We start from the raw sequence: 11,791 nt of genomic DNA, 5'->3' as shown, positions 1-11,791 counted from the left end.
TTTGAGACTTTGTTACATATATGAACTTTATTACATGTTCTAATTGAATTAACAGTTAAGTTTGTTATTATATCTTCTCCTCTAGCTAGTGAGAACAATTTCCATGACTCGACATCATCACCAATCACCATAACATCCCGTGCGGCCGTGCCCAAGTTCTTCTCTAGTCAGTAGTCACAAGAATAGCATACAATAGTTCATTCCATGAATCAGGGACACCAGCAAGGCACCAGTGACTACAATCATTTCCATGTTTTCCATCGAGGCCGTATACAGATGGGTGCCCGTCCATTCGTAATTGCGATAGTAAATAAATGTGCTAGATAAATTATGTGGCACCAACACTATTGGACGTGATATTTGATATTTCTAAAAAAACTTGTACCTGGCAGTGAGATTTAAAAAGATGATAAGAACATACTCGTAATGGGTTGGAGAAATGCCTTGAAAGAAAACTTTGGTCTTGTTAGCATCAACATTCGAGTCCACCCACTTGGACCAAGTAGTTAATCCCTCCCTAAAAGCAATCAAACGGTCCATATCCTTGAGTATTTTACGTCCTGATTCAATGTAGTCCCATTTGAAACTCCAATACAACAAGAGATTAATTATTTTTTTTGAGTATTTCGATATTTTTACACTAAGGAGTGCATGCAAAGTAAGGTTCTACTACTTCACAAATGTGAATAATTTTTCTAAACCATGATTATATATTTAACTTAGGGGATGGGTTTGTGACATCATTTTTTAGACAATTTTTATATAAGTTTTTTTTTTTTTTTTTTTTGAGGCCTACTTCTTAATATTTTTCACGATCCGAACTGTCTATCTTTGAAATCTTCCGTGTGTGTGTATACACACACACACACACACACATATATATGTATATGTACGTTATGAGGCATTGAATCAACATTGATAAATTATAATCGTATTCGAATGTTCAATCCTAATTTACAGTATGAATATATTAAAAACTATATTAATTTCTGAGATTAGTAATTTAGTATCTTACGGTTGCTTGCTTCCTGTATGGAGCCACCAATGCCAAGTGTTGAAGATAAGCATGTCGTATCCTTTCCATGCTTTGCCACTCAAGCTTGAGAACCTTGCCTATCTCTGTCTTGACTAGATCCACTAGAAATGTATTTCGAGATAGTGTAACAGAAACTCCATATTCCTGCAAACTCCAGTTCTTTGTAATTGATACTTAACATCTTATAAGCCTAAAAGCACCCGATTCAAAGATACAAATAAAAGTCCGGTCAGTGACACATTAAGATCAATTTTAATTCAAATTTTTTTAATCGAAATGATAAATTCTAAATAATTGTTGCTCAGTCACAGATAAGAAAATTCATTAGTTAAATTTAGTAAACTAATACTTCAAAGACCCAAGTAATTGAAATGTATAAGATATGGCCTTCATGAACGCCCATAGTTCTTTGAGAGTAGAGATCGTAGACATGTATGCCTGCAGAAAACTCACAGGCAAAGAAAATGCGGAGTCATCTAGAGTATAATTTGATTGGGGCACTGCAGTGTGCAACATGCATGTAAGTGACTGCCATTGGTTGAAGCTTAGAGAGTCCCCGACGAATAAGATCCTCTTCCCCTTTACCCTCCTCAGCATGTCCTCACCATTGAATCTGCACCATATATTGCATAAATGAGATATATTTAATTGAAAATTATATAATTTTATTTGAGGACACTTTGGGTCCGCTTTGAATTTTATTTCATTCAAACATCTAATTCTAATGAAAAAAATAGACATACACAATGTTATAAGAAAGAGACTAAAATGATAATCATTTAATTGAGTGGTTAAATAGTTTCGAATTTGAGCGGTTTTTCGCAAGAATGATTTCAAATACAATATCCATGAGCCTTACAAAAATGTTCCTCAAATAAACTTACTCAAAAACCCCCCAGCTAGAAGCTTAGATATATAATAAAGGGTTACCTCTGAGAGGTGTAATCTGTAGTAATGCAGTGCAAATAGTTTTATGTAGGCTGTTTATCCAAAATGGTTATGCTTCCCATTTTGATTACTGAGCTTTAAAATCGGCAGAAGTAGTCCATGAGATTGTTCACCGTCAATCATTTTGGTCCTTCTATGAGAAATCACTATTAAATTGATGGTAACTGGTGTTTTCTTCAATTGAACAGAGATTTTTCACAGAATGACCAAAATGATTGAAGGTGGACCATCTCAGGGACCACTTCTATCGATTTTAAATCTTAAGGACCAAAATGAGAAGTCGTGACAATCTTGAGGACCACTTTGGCTAAAATGCCTTATATGTATGAAGAAGACTATCAAATAGCTAGTCTCGAAGGAGAAAAAATTGGCAGATAAGAAAACAAGTTGTTTACCTTGGAAGGTCACAGTCACCGGCCGGTTTCCATCTATATTTGAGGTATTCTTTATCTGGTCTACCATTCTTCAGGCAATCGAATTCTCGATCGATGAATAATGGACACTTTGATGAATCGTAAAGTGGATATGAATTATCAATTATCCGACTTCCTTGAAAATAATCACATCCATTTGACTGCTTTAGTTGTTTATCTTCGCCTGCATCACCATTACCATGCACTTTACAAGGTTGCAATATAATAACTAGCTGAGATAGAAGAGAAACAGAGGATATCATGAAACTAAACCACAAAGCCATTCTAGAAATTAATGTGACTGAAAACTGGAGGGAAGAAAGGAAATGGACACCATATATATATATATATATAGGGTTTTGGAAGATTTTCCTCAACTTTACAGTGTTTTAATAACATATTCTTAAAAAGCATCAATTAGAATCTAGCTTTTTCTTTTTCGTCAAAACAAAATCAGGCTGGTAAGGAATTTATATATAGAAATTACAGAATTTGTTGTAAATGTGGGTGGATGGACTCGTAGCTTCTTATGCTGGTGGATGGACCACTAATTTCTTAAGTGCTATTATTATACAACCATTTGTAACGTATGGGATAACCCCATTATCATAAGCCTATAAATAAGGGGCTTATCAAAGAATGAAATACGTTGAATACTGTGTTACTTTATTCATTATTAGAATTTACAATGTATAGGCACGCATGCCTTATTTTACAAAGAAAGTAATTACAAAAGATAAGAAAACTAAATCCTAAAGATAACAACCAATTACAAATTCTAATCCTACCAAATATAGGACTGATAAAATATCTACAATAAAGTCAACACACTGCATCAAGTTGGTGCATTGATATCATACATACCCAACTTGATAAGTGAGTCATTGTAAAGCTTTACTTGATACTCTATGAGCAAGAACATCAACTAGTTGCTCCCATAATTCACAGACAGTATAGACACAATCTTCCTTTCAAGATTCTCTTTATCAAAGTGTCTATCAACCTCCACATGCTTTGTTCTATCATGTTGTACCAGATTATTCTCTATTTCCCTTGCAGACTTATTGGCACAACATAATTTCATAGTTTCCTTTGGTTCGAAGCCAAGACATCTTAAAAGTTTACGTATACAAAGGAGTTCACATATTTCCTTCTGCCATACCCCTATAGTCGGCCTCAACAAAAGACTTTAACATTGCTTTCTGTTTTTTACTACGCCACATAACCAAGTTCCCCCAAACAAACGAAAAATAGAACTTCTGTTAATAGCATTACCAGCCCAATCTGTTGAATAGTGCTCACTTGATACATAATTAGCAATTGGATACTTCACCTTTCCTTATGGAAAGACACTGTCAGGTGGCACACCACGATTTTATCTTGTTGGTAATTTATACGTATCGACAAATAAGAAAACAAGTTGTTTACCTTGGAAGGAGAACAAATTGTTGTATAAAAAAACAAGTTGTCTACCTTGGAAGGTCATAGTCACTGGGTTTCACTCTACATGTGAGGTATTCTTTATGAGGTCTACCATTCTTCAGGCATTCGAATTCTCAACTAATGAATAATGGACATTTTGATGAATCGTAAAGTGAATATGAATTATCAATTATCCAACTTCCTTCAAAATAACCGCATCCATTTTATTACTTTAGTTATTTATCATCGTCTCCATCACCATTACCATGCACATTACGTAGCCAGCTGAGATAGAAGAGAAACAAATGATATCATGAAACTAAACCAGAAGCCATTCTAGAAATTTATTAATGTATTTCAAAACTAGGGGCGAACCGACTTAATGTCAAGGGGGGTCAGCTGACCTTCGACCTCCGGTGAATCTCTATAGATGACTTGGGTGTTGAGTCTTTGAAAGTTGGAGTTGCCCTTCATATATGCCTTCCAGCTACTTGATAAAATGTGTTAGAGAAGTGTTGCCCCGTTACTGTCTAGGCCTAATATTATTTAACTTTTGCTTGTTTGTTGGTTGTTATTACAATTGTAGAAAAAAAAAAAAAAAAAAAGAACGAAGTAAAAGACTATCCAAAAATGCAAAGTAAATGAAATGGTAATCTCATAAAATGAACAAAGAATCATCATTCTTGGACAAACATATTAATGAGATGCAATGAGATCAATCAATTTGTTAGTGTGTTCAAGATAAGTGTGTTCCTTTGTTAAACATTATATGGGAACAGCCTTGGAACATATTAGTTACCCACGCAAATGAGGGTTTAACAGGTGTGCAATATGTTTTTGCAAATAACTTCAGGCCTATCAAAACTCGATAAAGTAACGATTTGCAGACTATTTCGATTAAAAAAAAAAAAATTTGCACGCTGGGAGTGCTATTGTTACTGACCTCCCTAATAATATTTTCTAAATCCGCCACTTTTCAAAACTGAAGGGAAGAAAGGAAATGGATGCCATATATATAGAATTTTGGAAGATTTTTCCTCTAAGTTTTATAGGGTTTTAATAACATATTCATATAAAGCATCAAACAAAGTCTAGCTTTTTCATTTTGTCAAAACAAAATTTGGCTGGTAAGGATATTAATATCTAGAAAGTACATAATTTATGGTTCTTTATAAGACCGAAAACAGAAAAAAATGTGAGAATTAAATGCCCAATTATAGGAATGTATTGGCAATCTGTAACAGCCTCTTTAACCTTATAAAACTGAGAGTTTCAGTCGCTTTTACATAAGCTTCCCCTTGGGGATGCCCATAGCTCTCTCTCTTCTCTTTCTTTGGCCTTTCTTCTAGAAACAAAATCCTTTCTCGAAGAACAGGGGGTGTAGTCAAACTAAGATTTTAAAGGATTTTAAAAGAGATAGATTTGATAGGATTTAAGAAGATTAAAGACTCTTACAAAATTCCTATGGATTTTAAAGAATTTGAATGGATTGTGGTGGAAGGATTTGAAATCCTAGGGGGTGAGGTTTGATTCTTTTTAGTTTTGGTTATATATACTTGTGGTGGAAGGATTTGAAATCCTTAGATTTGGATGGATTCTAAAATCCCTTAAAATCTTTTAATTGACTACACTAGAATTTTAAAGTCTTTTAAAATCCTCTCAAATCCGAGTTTGACTGCATCATTCTTAATAAATGATTCGCTACAAAATAATTTTTATGTATAGCCCATTTAATTAAGAATTTAGAGGAGAGAAGGCATGCAAGCCTTATTTAAATGACAATCCAAAAATATAAAATGAATTGAACACATACAACATCACATTATTTACGTTTCAACTCCATAATTAAATTACGCATGTATTGCGGCGAATCACATAGGTACATTACTTATTTGGCCTAGTCCATAATAAACCACATGCCAGTTCGCTTGATTTTACGTCAAGTTTTCTCTTAGCTCCAAGTACTTCATGTCTTTTCTTAGAGTCTCTTTCCAAATCTTTATAGATCTTTCTTACCCTTTTTGCATTGAGCCTTTGTCTCATAATAGAATCTTCTAACCGGAGTATCCATAGGTCTTCAGTTTACATGTCCAAACCACCTTAACTGATTTATTATCATCTTATCTTCAATTGCAGCCACTTATGTTTTACCTCGGATATCCTCGTTCCTGATCATGTCTTTTCTCGTGTGCCAACACATCCAAAGAAGCATTCTCGTCTCCCCTACGCTCATTTTTTGCATGTGTTGATGCTTGATCGTCCAACATAAAGCATTGCTGGCTTTGTTGCTGTCTATAAAATATTTCTTGAGCTTTAGTGGCATATGTCAATTGCAGAACACATTTGATGTACTTGTCCACTTTATTCATCCATTTTTGTATTCTATGGTTGAGATATTCATCCAATTCTCCGTTCTTTTCCAAGATAGATCCAAGATAATGCAAGGGCTCACTCTTTGGTACTTTTTGATCTCCAATATGGTGTAAGTTGTGTTTAAATGGTTTTTTTATTTATAAGATACAAGCCCCCAGGGCAAACCAGACGCAAGATCCCATAACCCCTCTTGGAAAAGAAATCTCATAACCAAATAGAACGAGTCTCATGCAGAAGAATCTGCATTCAGACGCGATTATCGTAAGGTTTTAAATGGCTACTATTAACAATAATGGTCATCATCAAAACAAATTAAAACAATTTAGTTTAATGTGTGCGTATCTCCGCCTTCCGTGCTCAGTAGTAGCCACAAGAGTTGCGTAGAATATTTCCTCCTTTAGTGATCAGTAGCCACAAGAGTTGCGTAGAATAGTTCGTTCCAGGTATCAGGCACACCAGCAAGGCACCAGTGACTACAATCATTTCCTTTCTTTCCATCGATGCCATATGTAGATGGGTGTCCATCTTTTCTCAACTGCGATAGCAACGTTATGTCAAGCAAGATTACTGCGGATGTCATGGCAGTCAACACTTGGTTTACCACAGTTGCTGCCGGTGGTGAACCTCCCGGATATATTGAGCCTCTTACTGGTTGAGTTTGTCCATTGCAAGTTGCTGAGTCTGACCCATTCCACTCTTTTCCACTGTTCCACCATTAGTATTACTAATTAATTAATTTAATTGTTACCCTTTTCAGGGTGAAATTAAACCAAAATATAATAAAAATAAAAGGGAAAAACTAAAATAAATGGCTACTTAGTACTACGGTCTAATGATATTCCTCTTTACTTGTAAGTGAGATGTCTTAAGTTCAATTATCGTCAAAAGAGAATTTGAACCACATTATTATGACTAGCTTAGTGTGAAGCTTAGTTCACTTCTCCACCCCTAAGGTAGATAATATCGTTTGTTTAAAAAAAAAAAAAAAAAAAAAAAAAAGCTAAATAAATTGACTGAGTATATGAGAGACTTCGTATAAATTAAATTCATCTATTTTACTGTGGCACGTTATTTAGTAGATAAAATTATTAGGTCGAACATTATTGGATGTGATATTTTAATTATTTTCTTACTAGAAGATTTAAAAGAGGCAGCGAGCACATACTTGTAGTGGGTCGGAGAAATCCCTTGAAAGAAAACTTTGGTGTTGCTAAAATCAACATTATAGTCCACCCACTTGGACCAAGTAGTTAATCCCTCCCTAAAAGCAACTAAACGATCCATATCCTTGAGTATCTCACCTCCTGCTTCAATGTAGTCCCATCTGACACTCGTAATACCAAAATGTATAATCAGTGCATGCAAATTCAGGTTTTTAATTTCCAAAATATATTATAACTTGTTCAAAGTATTAACTTGTTAAAGTAGTATACAGTACTTAATTATAGAGATCTGACAAATTATGTTTAAATTGTATAATTTTGGTGCAATGCTCAATTATTGTATTTTGAGGTTTCTATATGTAGCATATATCTCACGGTTGTTGGTTTCCTTTATGCAGCCACCAGTGCCAAGTATTAAAGATAAGCATATCATATCCTCTCCATGCGTCCCCGTTCTCAATGGAGTCCAGCTTTAGAACCCTGCCTACTACTGTATTCACTAGGTCCACCAAAAATGCATTGCGAGATAAAGTAACCGAAACATCATAATCCTGCAAAATCCAGGGGGTTAATTTTGTGATCACTCCAAAATAATCATTTGGTAATCTTATTATTTATTTTTTATTTTTTTTAAATAAAAAAGTTTCATCATAAAATCAATTGTTAATATGGGAAAAGTAGTCAAATTTCTTATAAGCCATTGAAAGACTTTTCCTTTCATCAATGTATGACTCTTTTACCTTCACATTCTCACACGCCCACTCAGATGTGCGAATTTTCAAGCCAAATATGTGGACAACAAGAATTGGTGACAGGGGAGCATGTGTAGCCATTGGGCTTCACATGTAGGCCAACCTACTCTGATACCATGAAAAAAGTTGGGGTTTCACCGAAAACCATTTGACAGTATAGGAAGTAGCCCTCTTATAAGCCCCTTGCAAGGTTTCTCCTTTAAAATGATGCCAGACTCTTTTTTCTTGACATTCTCACACCCACGCATGTGTGACGATTTTTCAAGCCAAACAAATGGATAACACGAATTGGGTGATGTGGAGCATGTGTGGCCATTGAGCTTCACATGTGAGCTGACCTGCACTGATATGATGAAGAAAGTTGAAATTCCACCATAAAACCAATTGACAATATGGGGAGTAACCCAACCTTTTATAAACCCTTGCAAGCCAAACATGTGGACAATACGTATTAGGTAATGTGGAGCACATGCGCCCGTTGGGCTTCATACTTGGACCAGCCTGCTCTGATACCATGAAGAAAGTTGGGGTTCTACCATAAAACCAATTGGCAATATGGGAAGTAGTTGAACTTCTTAAATCCCTTACAAAGTTTCTCCCCTTACCGAAGTGGGAGTCTTTTACTTTCACATTCTCACAATTTTTTTCTTTAAAGAAAAGTGCATGATAACTATTTTGAATGCACAAAACAATTCCCTTTTAAGATTAATGTTCAATAGTACTTGTCCACGTATACTAGTTAGTGATCAAAAGGCTACATATATACACTTCGTTTAGGAACCTAATATCTAATCATATATATCGTTGGTAGAAAGTGTTTTGTAACTAGATAGATATGCATCTGAAAAACTCACAGGCAACGAAAACGTGGAGATGGCTTCTTTCCTTGTTATAGTATAATGTGTTTGGGGCACAGCAGCATACAACATACATGTTAGCGATTGCCATTGATTGAGGCTTAGAGAGTCACCTACGAATATTATTTTTTTCCCCTTTAACCTCCTCAGCATGTCCTCCCCATTGAATCTGTACCATGTATATACGTTGAAAAATGAGAAATATGTGATATATCCGAATTCTATCAAGTAATTACATATGCTTATTTAAAAGGGAATTAAAAGGTGCAAGTGTCGGTGCCTTACATTTGTAAATTTTGTATTTGTGTCGCATAGTGTATATGTGGGTGTTCATAACTGTGAAGTATGTCAAAGATTGGCCATTGTAATTAAGGCTGGAGCCTAGTTATGATCACAACCCCTCCTGTTCTATCATGCGATGATAAAGTCAAATAACCCATGATATTGTCAAGGTCAATGATTTTGTATGATTTGATTTAGGAGAGTTCAAATCTTCTACGCTTATTTTGTGTGTGGCCACCTCTATTATTGATGAACATGTCTTAATTTTATGACAACAAGAGTAAAAAGAGTTAATTTTATAGACATATGTTAATCAATATAGAAGACACGGAATTATCACACACAAAATTAGTTCCAAATCATACGTGAAGACATTTTACAACCTTGCCCCAGTTCTTGCGGCAAGGACTTAAATCTTGGAAAAACACTTTATTGCTTTATGCAATGAGCACGTAGCTACATGCACATAAATATAAGCTTTACTTATGAATCCACTTGTCTCCACCTTGCTGAATACATATACATGTAAGCAAATGTTATCTTTTCAAGCAGTATTCTAACATGCGCTGAGTATACATAGTTAACGGAGAAAATTTGGAAGGGTTTATATATAAGAGGTTTAGTTACTTTCTAATATTGCAAATTAGTTTTATGGTAGAATTTTAATTTTTTTTATTGTATCAAAGCAAGTTAATCCACGTGCGAAGTTCAATGACTACACATGCTCCATGTCATCGAAGTCACGTTGTCCATGTATTTGGCTTAAAAATTTGCCACGCGTGGGAGGGCATGTTAAGATGTGAAAGTAAAAGAGTTCCGCATCGATGAAAAAAGAAACCTTACAAGGACTTATAATTAAGAGGTCGAGTTACTTTTTATATTGTCAACTGATTTATCAACACATTGGTTCCTTTTATCAACACAAGTTATGGGGCTAATCGTGTCTAATAAGGCTGTTAACCTGAACTTTTGATTAAAGAAAATTTTAATTGAACGCCTGATTACTACTAAGCGCAGAGCTAGCCTATTCTGGTTGTGAGGGTTGGGGCACAACCACTTCAAGCTTGTATGTGGCTCCACCCATGCTGGCAAGAGAACGTTACTCTCTAAACAATCTAACAACTTACAAAGCTCGTATGTACATATATATGTAGGATTAACGAAATTCATGTCACGTCAATCTTCAACTGTATCAGTAGAGCTCTACATATATAAAACATGGAAATCGTTACCTTGGGAGTGCACATGCGTCAGGCTTCCATCTATATTTGAGATACTGATCGTCTGGCCGTCCATTTTTCTGGCAATCAAACTCTTCCTCAACGAAAGGGCAGCCCGATGTGTCATAGAGTGGATAGCTAACATCATAAACCCAACTCCCTTGAAAAAAATCACATCCTTTTGCATATGAATAATATTGGCCTTCCAAATGGAGGCATAGAAAAATGAGTAGAGCATAAGAAAAAAAGCCATAGCCCTGCAACATATTTCCCATGGTTGACAGAGATAGAAATAAAGATGTATGTGTTATGTGTGTGTGTGTGTGTGTGTGTGTGTGTATAGATTGTGTGTGGTGGCAAATGGATTGGGAATTCGATTTCAGATAGAGTGAAAGATGCAAACAAACGCTAGCTACTGTGCTTTCTGTATGGATGTCATCGATTTGAGTTTGTTGGGTGGGGTGTTTTTTTTTTCTTTTCGTGTGGGGTTTACTTGGATACAAATACCCATTTTTCTTTCTTGTCCATTTCTTTTGATATAGCTTTTGTTAGTTTGGACGTTTTCTTGACGTGAATTATTTTCCAACAAATTTTTATATACTGGCAGATCCTTCTAAAGAAAACCATGTCTTTTTGTAGAAAACAATGTTCTTTTTCCAGCTTCCAACAATGTAAAGGGAAATGATCTGGTACCAAATAAAAAAAATGAAGTAAATAGTTGCAATGATTGTCGGCAGCAAATATATATATGACAAACAGGTGTACTTTCAAGGTGCAGACAAAACTAGTTCACAATAATTTAAGCTCAAGCATGATTTTCCACATCGCAATGAGTAATGCTATTCATATTATGTTTTTGTATCATATTTTCATACAATCTTATGTGGTATTTGGTGTGAACAGCCACATTATTTAAATTAATCATATTTTTAAATTTAGTTCATTATTTACTAAACAAATAAGTAAGAAAAATTAGTTAATTAAATGATAATTGTGGTAAAGTCTTTCTCTTTTCTTCCTTGGGTTTTGTAAATTTTTCAAATGATGTGGTTGTTCACATCAAATGCCACCTAAAATGGTATAGAAATATGGTATGAATATCATTACTCATTCTAACTTGAAAACTATCACAAAAACTCTTAATTTGATATACACTAAAAACAAAGAGTTGTAAAAATTGGAATAGAATTCTCTCCCCTCTTTTTTTCCCTCCCCTTCCCTCCCCTCTTATTTGAACGGTTACGGTTAAGTCACGTCAACATCTTATATTAATTTTTTATAACAAAATAAAGGCAAAATAAGAGAATGTGAGAGAAGATGATGGA

General features: G+C 34.8%; 1 protein-coding gene and 1 pseudogene across 1 annotated transcript; both read right to left on the bottom strand.

Moving 5' to 3' along the window:
• On the bottom strand, window positions 1-2,683 carry LOC103949965 (annotated as a pseudogene).
• Window positions 2,684-6,409: 3,726 nt separating this feature from the next.
• Window positions 6,410-10,802, bottom strand: LOC103949950 (protein trichome birefringence-like 37). The gene is made up of 5 exons (XM_009361084.3): window positions 10,479-10,802; window positions 8,962-9,133; window positions 7,731-7,906; window positions 7,358-7,516; window positions 6,410-6,896 (listed from the first exon to the last, which is right to left on the bottom strand). The coding sequence occupies exons 1-5, from the start codon at window positions 10,739-10,741 to the stop codon at window positions 6,590-6,592; spliced, it is 1,077 nt and encodes a 358-aa protein (XP_009359359.1). The 5' UTR covers window positions 10,742-10,802; the 3' UTR covers window positions 6,410-6,589.
• Between the last annotated feature and the right edge of the window lie 989 nt (window positions 10,803-11,791).

Source organism: the organism of the source record quoted next, unplaced genomic scaffold (genome assembly GCF_019419815.1).
Source record: "Pyrus x bretschneideri cultivar Hongxiangsu unplaced genomic scaffold, Pyrus_bretschneideri_v1 Contig25, whole genome shotgun sequence".
NCBI lineage: Eukaryota > Viridiplantae > Streptophyta > Magnoliopsida > Rosales > Rosaceae > Pyrus > Pyrus x bretschneideri.
This window is presented reverse-complemented; position numbering and strand designations above follow the sequence as displayed.